This window comes from Podarcis gaigeae (genome assembly GCF_964106915.1).
Source record: "Podarcis gaigeae genome assembly, chromosome: 9".
Lineage (NCBI taxonomy): Eukaryota > Metazoa > Chordata > Lepidosauria > Squamata > Lacertidae > Podarcis > Podarcis gaigeae.
Genome location: NC_139685.1, coordinates 51,044,991 through 51,064,322, shown reverse-complemented (window position 1 = coordinate 51,064,322; position 19,332 = coordinate 51,044,991). Strand labels below are relative to the sequence as shown.

The 19,332-nt window shown below is 39.0% G+C and overlaps 1 protein-coding gene across 37 annotated transcripts in view; it reads left to right on the top strand.

Moving 5' to 3' along the window:
* The window catches only part of BLTP1 (bridge-like lipid transfer protein family member 1), a 102,815-nt gene that overhangs the window by 54,742 nt on the left and 28,741 nt on the right, over nucleotides 1-19,332 (top strand). For 15 of the 37 annotated variants that reach the window (XM_083755149.1, XM_083755146.1, XM_083755134.1 and 12 more), the window contains exons 42-59: nucleotides 367-586; nucleotides 1,373-1,531; nucleotides 2,615-2,790; nucleotides 4,084-4,259; nucleotides 4,944-5,650; nucleotides 5,898-6,143; nucleotides 6,792-6,885; nucleotides 8,436-8,486; nucleotides 11,750-11,956; nucleotides 12,101-12,339; nucleotides 13,252-13,496; nucleotides 13,963-14,068; nucleotides 14,862-14,959; nucleotides 15,259-15,444; nucleotides 15,860-16,028; nucleotides 16,316-16,527; nucleotides 17,608-17,667; nucleotides 18,283-18,481. In XM_083755149.1, the coding sequence (XP_083611275.1) occupies nucleotides 367-586; nucleotides 1,373-1,531; nucleotides 2,615-2,790; nucleotides 4,084-4,259; nucleotides 4,944-5,650; nucleotides 5,898-6,143; nucleotides 6,792-6,885; nucleotides 8,436-8,486; nucleotides 11,750-11,956; nucleotides 12,101-12,339; nucleotides 13,252-13,496; nucleotides 13,963-14,068; nucleotides 14,862-14,959; nucleotides 15,259-15,444; nucleotides 15,860-16,028; nucleotides 16,316-16,527; nucleotides 17,608-17,667; nucleotides 18,283-18,481 (3,550 nt within the window). The remainder of the gene's footprint in view (nucleotides 1-366; nucleotides 587-1,372; nucleotides 1,532-2,614; nucleotides 2,791-4,083; nucleotides 4,260-4,943; nucleotides 5,651-5,897; nucleotides 6,144-6,791; nucleotides 6,886-8,435; nucleotides 8,487-11,749; nucleotides 11,957-12,100; nucleotides 12,340-13,251; nucleotides 13,497-13,962; nucleotides 14,069-14,861; nucleotides 14,960-15,258; nucleotides 15,445-15,859; nucleotides 16,029-16,315; nucleotides 16,528-17,607; nucleotides 17,668-18,282; nucleotides 18,482-19,332) is intronic. The other 22 variants (XM_083755140.1, XM_083755138.1, XM_083755144.1 and 19 more) reach the window with 3 other exon arrangements.

Here is a 19,332-nt window from a genome sequence, read left to right as displayed (position 1 = left end):
TCAAATGTAGCTTCATTGAGGTTTCACAGAGAGGAGTTGATTCAGAAAACCATACTCTGAAGCTTTTCTCCATTCTTTAAAGCAGGTGAGGGCTGTGGGGTGAGTGTGAGGAAATATGCAAGCAGGTGGGTGAGGTGATCTTAACACATATATATATAACCATCTGATCTTAACTGTGTTTACTGAGAATTCAGACCTACTGATGTCTAGCTAGGTCTTGGGTTGCAATCTAAACTATGCTTTGGGCTGCAATTTACAGGAATTGACGCTTCCTCTGGTTCTTATTGGTGTGACTTGTACATAAACAAACATGTGCAGGAGCTGACTGTTGGTAGACTTACTGCGATGCCTATGTTTACATTTCAGGGTATCCATCCATATCACTCCCTGAGCTACACTAGTGGGGATACAGCTACAGACTCTCCGGTACATGCTGGTCGTTCTGGGCTGCTTACCAAAGAAAGTCCAAGAAAAGAGAGCCTACTCAGCTACTTGACAGGAAGCTTTCCTAGCCTACACAATCTCTTGGAAGGGACCCCTCAAAGAAGTGCTGCAGCCCCTAAAAGTAGTTCTTTAACAAGAGCAGGTACAGAATGCTTGTAGTATGGTTCAGTTCTGCCCGTGAAAGCGTTGACTGATAGCTTAATTTCACAAAATTGATGTTGCCCTACTTGTTGCCTTCCAATAGCCCAGACACTAAGGTTGATGTTATTTCCTCAATTGTAAGATGTCCTCAGGTGGGATGTACGCTACGAGTGCTTGAAGGCAGGAACACTGTTGTTTCAAAGGACACGCTCATTATCTCTGAAGCCTCATTCTTGTCTTTTCTTGAAAGTGGACAGTGAATTCCACTCTTTCTCTTCCTTCTCTCTTCCTCAGGTGTCTAAATTTTGTGTCTGCTGTTTGTGCATAGTTGAGATAGTAGTGTGTATTTTTATTATTATCAATTATTATTAGTTATAGGGAGCAGGTGGTGCTGTGGTCAAAACCACTGAGCCTCTTGGGCTTGCCGATTGGAAGGTCGGCGGTTTGAATCCACACGACGGGGTGAGCTTCCATTGCTCTGTCCCAGCTTCTGCCAACCTAGCAGTTCAAAAGTATGCCAATGCAAGTAGATAAATAGATACTCCTGTGGTGGGAAGCTAAATGGCTAAATGTTAACTCAGTGAGAGGTATGGGCAAATGACTTCTTCCCTCCTCTTCATTCCCAAATTGTGATATTTTTATTTAACAAGAGCTTTCAAGTTGACATTCTCTGTGTGCTTTGAAATATTTTTCTGTCTGTCAGAAGTTGAAAAATATATCACAAGTATAACTTCAGAACCCACGTTTTATGGTACATGAAGTGGTCAGTTGTTATTTTATATCCTAGTGAACACCATGCCCTCTGAAATGTTATCTGAACATCCTTTATTATCGGAACCATCTTCTGTGAGTTTCTATAACTGGATGTCAAATGCTGTGGGCAACAGAGGAAGTGTGGTTCAAGAGTCTCCCGTCACCAAATCTGCACACAATAGTCTGCCAACAGGTACTGATCTGAAATTCAGTGTTTGCTTGAATATTGACTATTGTATGCAGTTCTTATGAAATACTTAAGGAGCTGACTGTTTGTTCAGAAATAATCTTCTTTGGTTGCTAACTGAATCTGATAAATTTCAGGCTGCATGGGCTGCTACATTCAGAAAAAGTAGAAACATAAGTTGGAGCGAGCTTGTTTTTTCCTGCCCCATAGGGTGGGACTCAAGCCCAGTGGCTTTAAGTTACAATAAATGAGATTCCAGCTAAACATCAGGAAGGTTGTGGACTCTCATTTGAGGTTTTAAAGCAGAGGTTGGATGGTCATCTGTCATAGATGCTTTAGTTGAGATTCCTTCATTTCAGAAGGTTGGACAAGATGACTCTCAGAGTCTCTTCCAATGCTACAATTCTATGATTCTAAGAGTCCTGCTGGATTGAATACTGATTTATCCTGTCCAGTATTACATTCCCAGCAGAGCTCACTAGATTCTTCCAGAAACCCACTAGCAGGGCGTCCCCCATTGTTTGCTCCCCAACATCTGGTTTTCAGAGATATGCCATCTGTGAACATGAAGTTGCTATCAAGGCCATGGGTTGTGAAAAACCAGAATGGCAACTTCAGGCATTTGATTTCCTGGAGAAAGGCCAGCTATTAATTATTCTTCTCAAAACTAAAAGGGTGTAGACAAAGCAGTTATTAGAATCTTAGAATTGTAGAGTTGGAAAGGGACCCTTAGGGTCACTTGATATTTGTGTCAATATGTGTTGCTTTGCCAAATGATTGGAGACTTAAGGCCATTTATCATGCTGTCCTTCTAAACAAAGGTGGCACAGACTCCAGGCACTAAAGGATACAGTTTTTAAATCTGATTTTCACCAGCTGGAATACAGCTTGCGGGTGGTAATTTTCATACTTCAGTTCCTCCTCCTCTGGCAGTAGGTGATATGCCAGCTGAAACTGGTGCTGTATCATTAAAATGTCCCTCTTTCCTGACTTGAATTTAGTTCTCCTCTTGCTCAGTAAACTAAACAGTTTTACATATTTTAGCACTGCGTATGCTGCTGGATAATTAACGCAGGAACTATTTTGTAGGGGTAGCTCCAAATCTTCCGACTATACCGTCAGCATCTGACTTCAATACAGTATTGTCCAGTGATCAGAACACATTGGATGGTACACATTCACAGCACAGTACGAGTCAGGATGATATTGCTGGAATCGAGGAAGGTAACCAGGGATTTCCTGCAGTTCAGCTTGCAGATGCCCAGGTGAGTGTTTTGCCTTTAAAACTGGAGGATAAACTCCTTATCCAAGAAACCAAAGAAGGAGCTACAATAGTTGCCCCAGTGTCCAATTATGGTAACATTTTAGCTGCTCCAGTATTTCATTTTTCCCCAGATTCTTTCTCTGACTCAATTTGCGATGTCTCTCCAGCATCTCGTTATGAAATGACAACTTTTGAAATCAATAATAATTATATCTTGCCATCCCAGAATAACTGAAGGCATATCACACACTGCTGATATTGGGCCATGAGAGCAGTAGGCCACTGAACTGAGGCGAGTCTGGCAGCTCTCCTAAGCAGAGAATGGAAGGCACCTGTGCACATACATAGACAGCATTGATCTAGACCAGTGCTTCCCACTGCGTGAGCTATAGACCCCTGGGGTGTAGCGGAGTTATCTCACAGGGTTTGCAGATTAAAAGGGCATGGGGAAAGAGAGAGAGATTATGGCCCCTAACTATCAGGTATTTTCCTCAGGAGGAGCTGGACAGAAACTGAACATCAGGGGCCTCGTCCAAAAATAGGGTGGAGGAGGGAGAGGGTGACTGCTGGCACAAATCCCACTGTTGCCACAGCAATAGCCAGTTCTCATGCCTGGATGCTGGGTCTCCTGCAGTAGTGGCAGATGCGCAGGGCAGGTACTGTTTGTGCTAGGCTCTTTCTGATGGCAGCGAGGTAGCGAGCCCCCTTTCTTCTTTAACCCCTCCTTAATCCTTCCTTGAAAGGTGGCATTATTCATACCCTCGTGACAGACTAAGTTGGAGCGAGTGGCTGTGTGGCACAGAGACATCATACAGGAGATGTGGTTCATGGACACTTACACCAAGCTGACTCAAAACATGGACCCTCATGGGCAGGGCAACCACCCATTTTATTGGGGCTGCTTTTTTTATCAAGGTTACTGCCATGTTCTTGAACTTGCCTATCCTGGACCAACACCTGGTGGAATTCCCTGGTTCAGGGAGGGAGGGGTTTGTCCTGCTCAAACGAAGGTTTTTTTGCCATATTATACCCAAATGGAATGGAGAGGGAATTCACATCAAAGAAAGAGAGGAACAGAGAGCACTTGTGTCTTGAGCCTGGTTTTTACAAATGTATGTTTTTCTTTCTGATTTGGACTACACACTGATTTGAAAACACTATATTATTCCGATAATACCGTCATTTTGAAATGCTTAAAGTATGAGAGGTGCTTTTAAGATTGCAGCTATGTTTTCTGCAGGTGTTGAGCAATTTTTATAGCTCTAAAGAAATAACTTGTTTCTATTTTTAATAGGTTGTTTTCAAACCACTTCTAAGCCACACAGGAATTCAGTCTCAGGATGCAGCGCCACTGTGCTACAGGATGTACTTTGGAGAGCATCTTTCATTCTCAGGGACTCTGGATTGCCTTAGGGCAGATATTGTGGATTCAGATACAGCAAAAGAGAGGAGAAGCAAAAGAGCCCGAAGGTATAGTAGTCAAGTTACACAAATCCATTCAGCATTAAAGAGCATGAAGATATTGCTTAATTACTTCATTCTATTCTATCTGCTTTCTTTTTTCTTAACAACTCAAAAATAAATTAATCCTAGACTTTCAGGAAATTATAAACTGAAAACTAGTTAAGAGTTGAAGTGTCAGCTAGTTAAGAGTTGAAGGGTGTCAGCAATCACATAGATACTTGTATACGTATACAGTCGTACCTCAGAAGTCGAACGGAATCCGTTCCGGAAGTCCGTTTGACTTCCAAAATGTTCAGAAGCCGCAGAAGCCGCTTCAGACGTTCAGGTTTCAAAGAACGTTCGCAAACAGGAACACTCACTTCCAGGTTTGCGGTGTTCAGGAGCCAAAACGTTCAAGTCGCAAGGCATTCGTCAGCCCAAGGTACAACTGTACTGAATTAGACTATTGTTCTATTTAGCTCAGTATTGTCTAAACTGATGTATAATTGCTCTCCAGAGTTCAGGCTTTCCTTAAGATGCCAGATATTGAAGCTGGTACCTTCTGTATTCAAAACATTTGCTCCTCCACTGAACTATGGCTCTTCCCTAATATCTTAAACAAAATATATGAAGGGATAGTCTTCAAAAAGAGAATGATTTTAACATTTAGCTGTTGCAGAATCTTAACAGTATTTTGTATTTCTTTCTTAGGCAAGGAGCAGTCAATCTTCCTCCCCTTGAATTCAAACCAGCGTTAATGTTGGAAACTTTTAGCATCAGTGCTGTTATAATGGAGAAGTCAGTGAGCACACCTCAAAACTCCACCAATGCCCTTGCTTTTCATGACTTTAACAAACGTCATTATAGCACCTTCCATTGCAATTTTACAATCTCATGTCAGTCTATAAGCCAGCATGTAGATATGGCGCTGGTTCGTCTTATTCATCAGTTCAGTACCATGATAGATGACATCAAAGCTACGCAGACAGACATCAAACTCAGCAGATACACGGCTGGTTCAGCTTCTCCAACGCCCACCTTCAAAACCCGCAAGCACAGAGATTTCCGTTCCTCTGACTTCAGTCGCAGCTCTCGCGGGAGTCTCAATGGTGTCAACAGAGTGAACAATGCAAAAAACAAGCGATCGAACAATGAAAACAATAAAAGAGAATCTCGAAACAAAAATTCACTTGGGAGATCAGAAAGAAGAACTTCTAAAGTATCCAGGAAAGGTTCAAAAGATGTTGTTGATCATGTGACCATTCATATGGACGACTCTGATTCAATTACAGTGTCAGAGCAGAGTGAACCTTCTGCAGAGTGCTGGCAAAATATGTATAAACTGTTGAACTTTTATTCTCTTATATCTGATCCAACAGGGATTTTAGAAAAATCTTCTGAAACGTTTTATCCAGCAGGTAAGAGTTTTTGAAGATACGGAACATGCGTAATTCTTAGTTCACATGTATACAGGCTTAATAGGCAAGTCCTTACTACAGTGTATAATATCTGTATTGAATTTAGCAGAGTATTACTTCAGTAACTGCCCTGACAGCATTTATACGTAAGTGTAGCATGTGAATCTTTTGATGAATAAAGTAATTGTAGGTTCTGGTCTTGTCAATTTTGCCTAAATACTTCCTGATCTGATGCATTTTCTTGTAGGTGTTCGGAGCCCTACTGAACCTGCGTGTAGGGTTGCATTTGAAAATGAGCAGGATAACAGCAGCTTAAGTAGAACACAGAGGAAGCGCAGTTTGGTCACATCAGAACCGCAGCATGTGACCCTGATAGTCTTTGGAATAGGCATGGTAAACCGCACACATCTTGAAGCAGATATTGGTGGGCTAACGATGGAATCAGAACTGAAGAGAATCCACGGCAGTTTTACACTCAAAGAAAAAATGAAAGGTAGAAGAATTATTTGTAGAAACATACTTGTTTTGTCGAATTTATATATAATATTTGCCAGGTGTGTGTGATATAATCGGATTGTTTTTGATAATCCTGCTTTTGCTACTGAAATACACAGTAACAGAGAGAGAGAGAGAAAATTCCCAGCCAAACTTAAGTGAGTAGAAAAATCAAATTAAATCAGCATAAAATATTTATTTAAATTAAAATGTTCATAGCATGCCACTGTGGTAGTAAAATTATTTCCAGGTGGTTTAGCTTTTACCACAGTGATAACGATAAATATCTTCTAGCACAGGAGTTGCCAACTTTTTGGGGCCCATGGGCACATTTGCAGACTGAAGAAACTCTTACCGGCACAACACACACCCTGCAATCAAACACAGCAGCCTGCCCTATTGGTTACAGCAGAATGCATCTTTCAAGCCAAATTTCAGTGGGGTCAGGGACCCCTGTGGGCTACAGGAAAAGCCCTCTGCGACCACATGCACACCCCTGTTGACAACCCCTGTTCTAGAATTAAAATTTAACAGCATCTTTGTTATGCTTTGCCTGTTGCCCCTCAAACACAAATATGCATGCAGGAAATACATATTTTTGTACTACATCAAACGCATTTGTGTTGTTGTTTTTTTCTGTTTGAAGATGTACTGCATCAAAAGATGACCGAGACATGTGCTACTGCTCATATAGGTGGTGTTAATATTGTCCTTCTGGAAGGGATCACACCAAATATCCAGTGAGTGTACAATTTAAAAAGTGATACATATTCTCTAAACAGCAGTTATGCCTCCATTATAGCCCGTCCTGCTCTTTTAAGGCTTTTATGTGATTGGATTACAAGGAGCTGTCATATGTAAGTAAGCTGAAACTGACAAAGTGATGAGAAAGAAATGCCTTTGTGTACTCTTCTGTCAGGCTTCAAGCATTTAGATACAACTGCATAAAATATAATAATCTGAGATGACTAAAATTAAATATTTCTAACATTGCACAGTATTTCTGAGCAGCCAGTTCGTAGTAGAAAATGGACAGAATATTTTCCGTAGTCAAGACTGTTTTGTTTCAGCAGATTTTGCATCATCATTGAAGTGTGTCAAACCAGCCACCTTTTATAAACCTAAAAGGATCTCCCTGAGTATCTTACCCTTTGACCTATTTTCTGGCATATATTTGACCAAAAAGCTTTTATCAGTTTCAAACTATCCCCAATCCCATTTCTTTTATACCACTGTTCATTTTATTATTATTGTCATTATTATAACTATTTGAATTCTGTACAGTTTTTTGTGACTGGATGAAAATGACATTGCAGCATTGCTGGAGGTTGGACTAGATTACCCTTGGGGTCCCTTCCAATCCTACAATTCTGTGATTCTATTATATATGTATATTTATATGAAATGACTTATGTAAATTTTTGTACTTAGTTTCAATATCCTTTCATATTATTCTATCTTGACAGAGCCACTGTGTACAGTAATTCTTAGAACAGCAATTTGTTTTTTTAAATGCTTTATAGTTTTTAATTCTTTATAGTTGCATCTTATAAGACAATCTGAACTTTAAGTGTGGCCCTATTGTTTCACTTTTATATTTGCGCTTGGGTGTTTAAAACAAATCTACCCACCTTTTCTGCATGAGCATCTTGAATGATTTTCCTAATACATTCACATTTCTAATAGTCACACACTTGTAATTGCATGATATTGTCATACACTTGAGCATTTAAACTAAAATAGCAAGACACTACAAACTATTTCCCTCTGATTTATGTACTATATGAAATAGTACTCTTTATTTTTTGGCAGCATTTTCATCACCAACACACTTTTAGAATCTGTATTAGTCCCAATAATTTGTAGATAAATATGAATTTAATATAGGCAAGCAAAGTTTGTCTTGTCGTGAAGGATAGTTGAAGTTTTTCACAAGAAGCAATTAAAAGTTGGTTCAAAGTGTAGTTGTTGCTTCTGCTGACAGTATAGTATGTGCTCCAATGGAACCAAGAGACTCTTGCATGAGTTGACTTCCTTATTCCCAACTGGGGCAGGAACAGCTCTGCACATACCCTATTGGTACAGGCAGAAATGTTATCTGCACTGAAATGAATGGGTTTGCTGAGGATTCCTTGGATTCCCCCATGCTTGCAAAACGCCATTGCTTAAAAAAATAGTGTTTTCAGACAATTGGTCTTATTGTGGGTTACAAATATGACTAATTCTTCTGCATGACTGTTCTTTATTTTGCTTTGTTTTTGTTTTGCTTTCTTCCAATCTTCACTCGTAGACTGGAGGATTTCCCTACATCACCAACAAGCACAGCCAAACAAGAATTTCTGTATGTCACATTATGTTTAAATGGCTTGCAGTTAACACTGTGTGTAGTGTAGCTGAGATGTGTTTTTGTGTGTTTAATGTAACCAGCTGCACCTTAATTGTAATTAACATGAAATAGAATTGATATATTATATTGATCAGCCTATATTAGAAAAGCTCTGGGTTAAGTATTTTTACTCAATAACATAAATTAGTTTTGAAACAGGGTTTTCTTCCCTAATCACAAACTATTTATCTAGAGTCACTAATATAGACTGTAATATGTCAGACAGTTCTATGAGGATAACCCAGGTAAATTAGATTGATTTTATATCTTACCGTACAGTTTTCCACTAAGTTATGCAAGCTGCTAACATGTCAGTAATGACTTTATGTATTCAACAATGGGTGGGTGGGCTCACCTCAACTTTTAGAAATAAAAGTGTAAAGGCAACTCAGTATGTGAGTTAGAGACTCCGTGCTTCCAGATTCTACAATTTTCCTTTTTACGTGGATGCCTCCCTCTAGTAAGAATAACAAGATGCAGCCCTTTTTTTAATATTGAAGCTGGATAGGTGGGCTGGGTTTCATCCCCACAGTTGTGCTGTGCTTTGAAGGTACTAGATTTTGCAATGCACACATACACAAACACACCTCAAGTGGCAGAAGCCTAAACTGTGGTTTTGTAGACTTAGATCAGGCTTCCTCAACCTCAGCCCTCCAGATGTTTTGAGACTACAATTCCCATCATCCCTGACCACTGGTCCGACTAGCTAGGGATCATGGGAGTTGTAGGCCAAAAACATCTGGAGGGCCGAGGTTGAGGAAGCCTGACTTAGATATTTATCTCTTCTGCTTAGGTCTCTGCTACATGAGTCAAGGAAGTTGACAAACCAAATAACTTGTGATTGTGCAATTAAACTTTATTCTAAAAACCTGTCATGAAAACTCTGAATGTTGCATAGAAATAAAGAAAAAGCATTAGGTCCAGGTTACCTCAGGAACTGATGGATATCACCAAGGTGAAATTGAACTCTTCTTTCGGACAATATAACTCACACAAAGAATGATTCAGAGCAGCTTTGTGTGAGATATTTCGGCTTATGAATTTTGGATATTTGGCTTATGAAAGCAGCGTATGGAAAGCAGGGGCAGAGGAAGGGGTGTGTGGTGGGGGTGGACCGACCTGGGTGTCTTCACTGAGGGGGGTAACATTTGGCAGTCGTGGGCGGGCAGTGCGCCAAATGTCCACCATTGGCGGCTCGCTCCGCCCCTGGCTGCAAGGTGTGCACGCCACTCCATGCACCCAAGCAGCCATCCTACACCTGGGAGGGCACCCTACGTGCCCCGCCCCTCCTCGGGAGCGTGCCCCGTCCTGGGCAGCGCTGGCATATGCTCCGCCACTGATGGAAAGAGTGGGCAAACTGGGGTGGGCAAACTGGATCCAGCTGGCAAGCTAGAGCCTTACCTTACCCCACCCTTCATAGGCCAAATTTGACAGGTCAGTGGGACCACTTACCTGTTGATCAGCTGAAATCAGTAATGATGATAGTTGATTGGCACTTGTCCAAGTCCAAAGGAGGTCACCAGTCATCAGTGATCAGCTGATAGATAAAGCAACTTCCTTTGAAGATGTGCTTTCAGCTCCACCAGTCAGCTAATTGGCGCAGAGGGGGGTGGCTTCCAAAAGGCCCTTTGAAACTGGAGCATTTTCCATCTGCAGAGAAAGCAGTTTGTATTCAAAGCAGTTTCCACAATAACTGCTTCTCTGGAATGAAAGAAAAAATGTTCAAATTTCTCCAGCACTTTGAATACATACTGCTTCCTTTGGAAAGAAAAGAAATTCATTTTCAAAACAGAATGTGTTTTTTTCTTTCCAGAGAAAGCTTCCAATGCCCTTTGTGCAGTGCTTCCCAATCACTTGACAGCTAATGGTTGGTTGCTTGGAAAGTGATGTAATGGCCTTTGCAAGCCCTGTGCCTGACACTTGGGAAGTGCTAAGCACAGGGCTAATTGATCACTGGGCAAGAACTGGGGGAAGAGCTTTGTAGGTGCCTGAAAAACCTCTTTTGTCCAATTTCTTCCTTTACCTGCCCCTCACGTGGCATCATATAAAATGACAGGTGTGCAGCAGGTGGCACAGCTTGGCCAAAACAGCCTCACAGGGTCAAATGAGGCGATCCGGTGGATCTAAATAGACCCAGAGGCAAGAGATTCACCACCTTTGATCTAAGCAATTGGTCTCAAGACCATTTAAGATCAAGTATTTCAATTAAGGCTGCATTTCTAAACCACATTCACAAAAGTAGTAAATCTCAATGAAATGTTTCACAATTTTTTCTGTATAATGATTGCAGTTCACAAGGCTTGTGAGAGTATTAGGTTTTGGCTGCAGGTTTTTGCTGCAGGTTTTGATAGGCAAGTATAGGGGAAATTTCTCCTTGCCGGAGCCAATAATTAGAATCTTATTTTGATAGATAACAATTTGTATACTTATGTCTTGCTTGAAAGTATGAAATGTTGGCTTCTTGATCCCCAAGAAAATTGGAAAGGATATTTAAAGTACAGATATGGTACGAGTAGTATTGGTCATTCATACATGTCAGTCAAATGTGATGAAATAACTGTGTTTCAAGTTTTCTTTGTTTTTCTATTTAAAATATATTGCATTTGCTCTTTTTCTGCTTACTTCAGAAACATAAAATAGCTACAAAGTTTTCACTGAAGCTTGCATTTTAGTGGGAAAAGATATATTTCAGTGTTCTTATTAGGTAATCTATTTGTCTGTTTGGCATTAGCTGTTGGAAAGGTTATCTTCTTAAACAGTAAAAGTAAAATCCTTTACTGGGAGATTTGCATGGTGGTCTGTCTGTGTTGTCTTTTTGCCCAGAGTGTGGTGTTGCTTTTTTAAATGATTGGAATTATTTTGCTGCATATGCCCATGCATGTCATTAAAGCAAATGACTGCATCAGTTGACAGTAGTCATGCTTAATTTGCGGTCGTTCTTTGCTGGTTTCTAGCCACAATTGTCAGCTTCAGTTTAGGTTCCTGGAATGGGAATCTCCCATGTAATATGAGATTTGACAATTAGTCTCTGCAACTATGCAATCATATACACCTCTACCCTGAAGTAAGCCCCATTTAGTTCAGTGGAGTTTACTCTTAGGTAAGTGAGGATAGGGTTACAGTGTGAATTGCTGATAAATTTTACTGAGGATGCAAGATGATTCACTAGAGCTGCTTTGTATTTTAAAACATGTAAACAAGTTTCTTCTTCTTCTTAGAACTGTGGTGAAATGTAGCATTGCCAAATCGCAGGCTCTTTATAGTGCCCAAAGGGGGCTGAAAACAAACAATGCTGCAGTCTTCAAAGTAGGGGCTATTAGCATCAACATTCCTCAGCATCCAGCTACACTGCACAGCATGATGGTACGCAGCTCTCATCAGCTCTCGAAACAAATCTCTGACCTCATCAGACAGCCAACTGTAGTGTGAGTATCGCAGTTGATATATGTGTCTATTTGGAGGCTTGATTCGCATGCTAGGGTGAACTAAATTTGCATGCTCAAGCTCATATGTTACAATGTTTTTAATATCTAGTAATTGGTATTCTTTTTAAAAAAAAAAAAAAATAGTGCCCAGCCTACAAAAGAAGATATTGCAACACCAATGCCTGCAGAAAAAACACCCACAAGTGTAAATCAGACACCTGTAGAAACCAATGAGTTTCCACAGTTGCCAGAAGGTTTGGAAAAGAAGCCCATAGTTCTTAAATTCAGTGCCATGATTGATGGAATTGCGATTGGAGCAGCACTGCTGCCATCTCTGAAAGCAGAATACAAGATGGGAAGAATGAGAAGTCATGGAATGACAGGTAACATTGCTTCATATTGGGCGGTGTTCCCAGGTTGGTTGGCACATGTGGGAATGCTCTAGGTGTAAAAAAATGCATTGATTTTGTGTGTGGAAATTAGCTAAATCATTAAACAACAGTTGTCTGTTTTGCTTTTGCAAAGAGAATAGTTTTGCATCACAACAAAGCGTCATTAGTTCACGTTTTAGTGGCTGCTTGAATTGCTATTGCCACACTCAGGAAGGATTTTAAAATAGACAGCAATATGTAATATTTTGTGTTCAATATACAGTTAGGTCTTCAGTGATGTTTGAGTGCAATGAAACAAAAAGGTTTGGGGGTTTAACTATCAAATATTTAAATATGAACCTCCACCTGTCTTACAGAGATGATATATTATCTTAATATTGCATATGCAGTGTACTTTGTTCATTGATTTCTGTTGTTTATTTTTAGGTTGTTAATGGAGTTGAATAGCAGTTAATGGAATAGAATAGGTCCTAAAAAGTACTGTTTGGCCTGAATATAAGCCTCACTTTTTTTTCCAAATTCTGACCGTGAAAAGTTAAAAGTGCAGCTTTCATTTGTGACCTTACAAAAATTGTCTTTTGCGATATCACTGCCAAAACAGACGTACAGTAAAACAGAATGCGTGTGAGTGCCTGCAGAATTTTAAGGAGGCGGTTTATATTCAGACGCAGCTTATATTCGGGCCAATATGGTAATGGTTGTGTTTTGGGACAGCTGGTAGGCATACTTCCCTTGCACTTGCATAATGTCCATACCATCTGAGGAATGAGATAAAAACTGTTGAAATCCAGCCTCATCAAGAGGAAGGGATAGCATTGACATGGAAAGTAGGAAGTGGGTGACTGTTTCTATAACTGCAATGCATTCATGTAGACTAGTCAATTGGCTGTTTTCTTTTCACAGGTGCACAAACAATGTTTACATTTGAGCTGCCAAATCACAGGTTGCGGTTCACTTCCAAAGTCTCTGCCACTGATATGTCTACCATACCTCCTTCAGCCAGTCTTAATCTTCCTCCTGTAACTATGTCAGGCAAATACATAATGGAAGAACATGATACCTATTCAGATCAAATATGGAGTATAGATGAGCTGCCCACTAAGCAAGGTTACTATCTCCAGGGAAATTATTTGCGCTGTGTAGCTGAGGTATGTAGTATATATATATATATATTATTTATCATTTTTATTTTAACAGGATTTATATGCAACTTAATCATCAAAACATCACAGTGATTTAGATAAAATATGCATTAAAATTACTGATAGAATCAGGTGTTAAAAGCAAATTAGCCTGATTTTTCCCCCCAATAAAAAAGCATTAGTATTTATACATTATGCCTGTATATTTAAAGTTTACATAACAATATATTTTTATGATTGTGCTTATGTAATTGTACGATGTCTGAAACAGTTCTGCTTCTACCATGTGGCTCCTTACATCCAGGTTCTGCAACATAAATCTTCCTAACTATATTGTATCTTGAGTTGTGTGTATTTTAGTTTTAGAAATTCATTCATCTCAAAAATAAATGTTACACTTTTTCCTATTGTTTGCTTCAAGCTCTTCATCATGAATCAACATCTGTTAAAAGGCTTCTCCCTTTCCTCCCAGGTTGGGTCCTTTGAGCATAATCTGACAACAGACCTTTTGAACCATTTGGTTTTCGTGCAGAAAGTATTTATGAAAGAGGTCAATGAAGTTATACAGAAAGTCTCAGGTAAGCCTAACTGCTTGAAAACATTACTAAACTGAACAGGCAGCACTCAAAGCTCCACACTAATGTTGCTTCCTACTATTTATGGTATCTGAAGTCACATATTTTATTCAAAAAATGTGGACTGTGATGTTTCTATTATTCTGTATTAGACACAAGCAGGCAATAGTTACACACTGTGGGTGATATCCAACTAAGTCATATATTCGGAATACACCAATTGAAATTGATTTCAGTGAATCTGCTCTGGAAATGATTAATATTAAAATACCACCCTTTGGTAGGAATGCGTTTTTGCAAAATTTCACTTACTTACTATTTCTTTTATTATTATTATGTAATTTTCTTGAACAGTGTTACCACTCGCCAAAGGTCGTTTATTGTTGGTGAGATGGCACACTTACTTTGTTGTCATTAAAACTGTGCTGTTGTTGTTTTAGTCAAATATAATAGTAATCAGTGTGTTGTGGCAACTATCTCTAAGTCAATGTATGCCGTTTATACATGCCAGCATGTTTTGAATGGGTTGGGGTACTATGAAAACAATGTCTGTCCATTTCTAATACTATATAATCATTTATATTGTTGTTCTTACAACTACTCTTTGAGTTCTCAAATCTTGTTTCACCTTTGGGACTGGAGAAGTGACAGCTGGATCATATTGGGCAGTTGCATTTAGAAAGTTGGATAGGTGTGATGTGTGTGTGTTTTTTAACCCATCCTCAGCCTTAATCTTGTGGCAATGACAAAGGCTTAATTGAATTCTGGAACTGTGTTGTTTTAATTATAAATGCAGGAGGGGAGCAACCTATTCCTCTTTGGAATGAACATGATGGAACAACTGATGGAGAAAAGCCAAAGATTCTCCTCTACTCCTTGAGTCTGCAGTTTAAAGTATGTTTGATATTCATGGGTTCTTCCAAGTGTGGCCAGTGGTTATATTGTAATGAAATGTGAAATCAATAGTGAATGAGAATGCAGGGAATCTCGTTTTCTCTTGGGTATTAGAATGTCTCTCAGTGGTTTGTTTTCCTCCTCTAATAATGTTTTCTAAATTAAAGGAACAAACAAAAGAATTATTACCTTTCATGGAAACTATTGTGAAAGGCAGAAGGTTTCTTAAATGATATGTTTATAAAAATGTGTTTGAGAGACTGAGGTGTGTATTTAAAGTCCTTCCTTTACATTATTAGGGTATCCAGGTAACAGCCACCACACCATCTATGAGGGCGGTAAGATTTGAAACAGGACTAATAGAACTGGAGCTCTCAAATAGATTGCAAACCAAAGCAATGCCTGGTAGTGCCAGCTACCTAAAGCTCTTCGGTAAATGCCAAGTGGACTTAAATCTGGCATTGGGACAAATCGTCAAACATCAGGTGAGTAATTATGATTTTACAGCCTGCTGGTGACATTTTCTGGTTCTCAAAATGGAATGAAGAAAGAAATGTTAAACATGGCTTTATAAAACTTTGGATTAGATCCCCATGTGCCCTTCTGTAAACAGGATCCTGAAAAACGTCAGTGAGTGGAAGTTGAGGGGACAAGGAAAGCTGAAAAGGGAGCTGGAAGCACCCTGTTCTAATAAGCTGAATTCCACTCACAAAACGAGGTGCTCTCAGCTTCTTTTTTGGTCTCCCATTCTCCCCCAAATCTGCTCCAACTCTGGTCCCTAGCCCAATAAGTGTACGTTTAAGAATACCTCCGTTTTAAAATTATTATGTTTGTATCCTTCCAAGCTTGGTCTTTTGCTCCGCTGTATTCTCCCTGTTGATATGTTTGGAATGTCTTAAGGTTTATGAAGAAGCTGGATCAGACTTCCATCAAGTTGCTTATTTTAAAACCCGAATTGGATTAAGAAATGCTCTGAGAGAAGAAATCAGCGGTTCGTCAGATCGAGAAGCTGTGCTCATTACTTTGAACCGGCCAATTGTTTTTGCTCAGCCTGTGGCCTTTGACAGAGGTACTAGTGGACTTTGTGTTGGCTTTTGTTTTACCAAAAGAGATGTGTGCACTGAAAACTACGGTTAGGCAAGGAAATGTTACTTTATTTAAAAGGCCAATAGCCGGAATCATGTTGACTTGGTTCCATGCCATATTAACATATATTGTAGTCCAGAAGCAGAACAAGACAGAGAAACATGTGTTCAATAACTGACAGGGCACAGCAATTTATTATAGCTGAACTTAGAATGATTTTCTATATTAATTTGTTCTAAAATAGTGAAAACATTTTTCTCCCTTGCTAAGCTGTGCTTTTCTGGCTGAACTACAAGGCTGCTTATGACAACTGGAATGAACAGAGAATGGCCTTGAATAAAGATATTCATATGGCTACAAAAGAAATAGTTGATATGTTACCTGGAATCCAGCAGACATCTGCTCAAGCTTTTGGGACACTCTTCCTCCAGCTAACAGTTAATGACTTGGGAATTTGCCTGCCCATCACCAATACACCACAGGTATTAAAGAAAATAACATAATTTTTAAAAATTAAATAATATTGAAGTTTACTATTGCAGTATCAGTATGCTTCTGGGTAATAGTTATTGTTTGAGAGAAGCTACAAAACTCAAAAATTTCAGTAATTCTTTTCATTGATGGTTAGATATCTCAAAACAGAATATGTCGAAATGTTTGAAGACTTGCAAGTGGTTTTCAGATTATAATTAAGATGGTCGTTTTACTAATATTTATAGATTCAATTTATTTTCTTAATATTCTTTTAAGTATTTGATAAGATTTTAAAGTATACCTACATAGTAACCATTAACAATTTACATCTTTTAAAAAACTAAAACTGTGCATATTTCATAAATTAATCAGTTTAGGTTGTATTCAGTGCTAATCCTACTTGGAATAGTTCCGCTGATGTTAGTAAACACAACTAAGTTTGGTTCATTAATTTCAATGTCTACTCTTAGTAGAATAGTTGACTTCAATTCTTTGAGTCCCTGAAACTTGAATTAGTACTGCAAGTTGTATTTATGCTGTAGAGAGAGCACATATCACAAGCTATGTTTCTTACTCACTTTATTAGAAAATGATTTTTTTTAAAAAAAGTCTCCAAATTCTACAGTGAAGTTTTCTTATTACTGTGATGGTACAGCTGAAATAAATGAGAAGCATATGTTTTATGTCCATCTGCTTTTGATTTGCAAATTAGAGCACAGTGTAAAAAAAACTACACTGATGTTGGAACTAGATGATGTGACCTTGTCCCTGAAAGAATTAATGTAATATACACTACTCTTAAAGCCTTATAAGAAAAACACAACATATAATTTAATAAATTGCAATTGATATGGATTAAACTAAATGAAAGAATGTATATTTACTGTTATAATTAATAATTATCTATAGTGATGGATACAATTGGGATTGTATAATATGTACCATAAAATTGAATTTTGTAGTGCAACTAAAGCTAAAAGGTTTGGGTGACTTAGTGTTGAATATAATACATAACTTGTTATACTTTTGCTTTTAAAAGATCTCAATGACCAAAACATATCAATGTAATGCTTTTAATATTGGTACAGATTCAGAGGCAGGGCCACAAGATTAATTTTGGGGGACAGAAAGAAAAACAGAGTTTCTGTGTAAGTAATAAGTGTTATCAATAACATCTGATGAGCTGTATTTCCCCATGTGTAATAGAATGTAGAATGTAACTGAGAGCGCTCTATATATTCCTGTGAAGTTCATGTTAGATTTGAAACTGAAAAACTACCTTTTCCAGATATATGTTGTGCTGCAGCCTCTAGATATATGCTAGCTTGTTAAAAATGCTGCTTATCATGGATTTATCCATGAAAAGGATGTTTTGTAAAACTAGATTATGCTAGTTACGGATAGGTACTGTAAAACTAGATTATGCTAGGTACTGTAAAGTAAATAACTAACATTAGGAAATAACCCTTAAAGTTAAAACTCATAAAGATGGGCTTAATTACAAGTTTGTGCATACTTGTAACGAAAAGCAGGAATTTGCTGTAGGGGGTTGAACTTAAGAGAGCTGCCAGGGATCCAGTTATTGATTAAATACTAATTTATATAAGTTAATTTTGATGTGTGTGTGTGTGTGTGTGTGTGTGTGTGTGTGTGTACCTACTTCATAAAGGGAGACTAGAAATGACTATGAGTGAGGAAGTCAGCCTGAATTCTTTCTTATTTCTGAAATAGACTTTTATACAATAGTTCCTTGCTTTTTTCAGTCTAATCACACAGCTGATCTGGACACTGGTTCTGCATTAGTCCTGACCATTGAAAGTACTTTAATTACTGCCTGCTCTTCAGAATCTCTTGTCAGCAAAGGTCATTTTAAAAACTTCTGCATTCGCTTTGCTGATGGCTTTGAAACAAGCTGGGATGACTGGAAGCCAGAAGTGCGAGGAGATCTAGTCATGAATGCCTGTAAGCCTTTATCTTATTGTCTCGGCTATTGCTAATTCTGCACATTTTGAGAAGCTCCACAAAAAAGCATAAGGTGTTTCTTACATAGTGTTCCACGAACGTTCTCTCAGCACAAGGATTTCTGCTTGCACAATAGAACTCTCTCTTCCTCTCCTTCCCCTACTAAATCTGTTCTCAGGGTTTCCCCAACCCTCAGGAATATATTTGGGGAGGGTGTGGGACATGCACAAGGGGTGGGGGGGAAAGGGGGGGTCTCTGCTCAAGTGGGAATACTTGTACTGATGGGATGCATTCATGGAATACCACCCTAACTTGTGTTTCACCTTCATGTTTGGAGAAATAAGTAAGATGATTCTTATTTCCTGGATCATCCATTGGTGTGTCAGCACTGACGGAAGCCTTATCTAGTGAAACAAGGAAAGAAGTCATTTTTGTCAATTCCCTCTCACTTCTGCTGTCCTTTGTGACTTCAGAAGTTCTTCCCAGAGCAGATTTATAGGGGACATGGGTTGGTGTCTGTGTACTGAGACTGCCTCCTGTCTCTTTCAATTGATAGGACCCTTCCATCACCGGACAGACACTTTAAGAACAAATGGCATCCAAAAATGCTTTGCGGTGGGGGGTGGGGGTGGGAATGGCTACCCTATATAGAAGAATACAGAAATAAGAATTTAGTATTACTGTAAGAAATGTCCAGATGCCAGTTCAAGAAAATTAATGGGGTGGATACAGTCTTCCCATGAACAGAGTTCCATGCATGGGCCACTCCTGCCAATTTAATAGAGGGGAGTGATTTTCAGTGATTCCTGCTTCTTCCTGCAACCCTGTATGCCCGCCCCCAAAACCTCCCC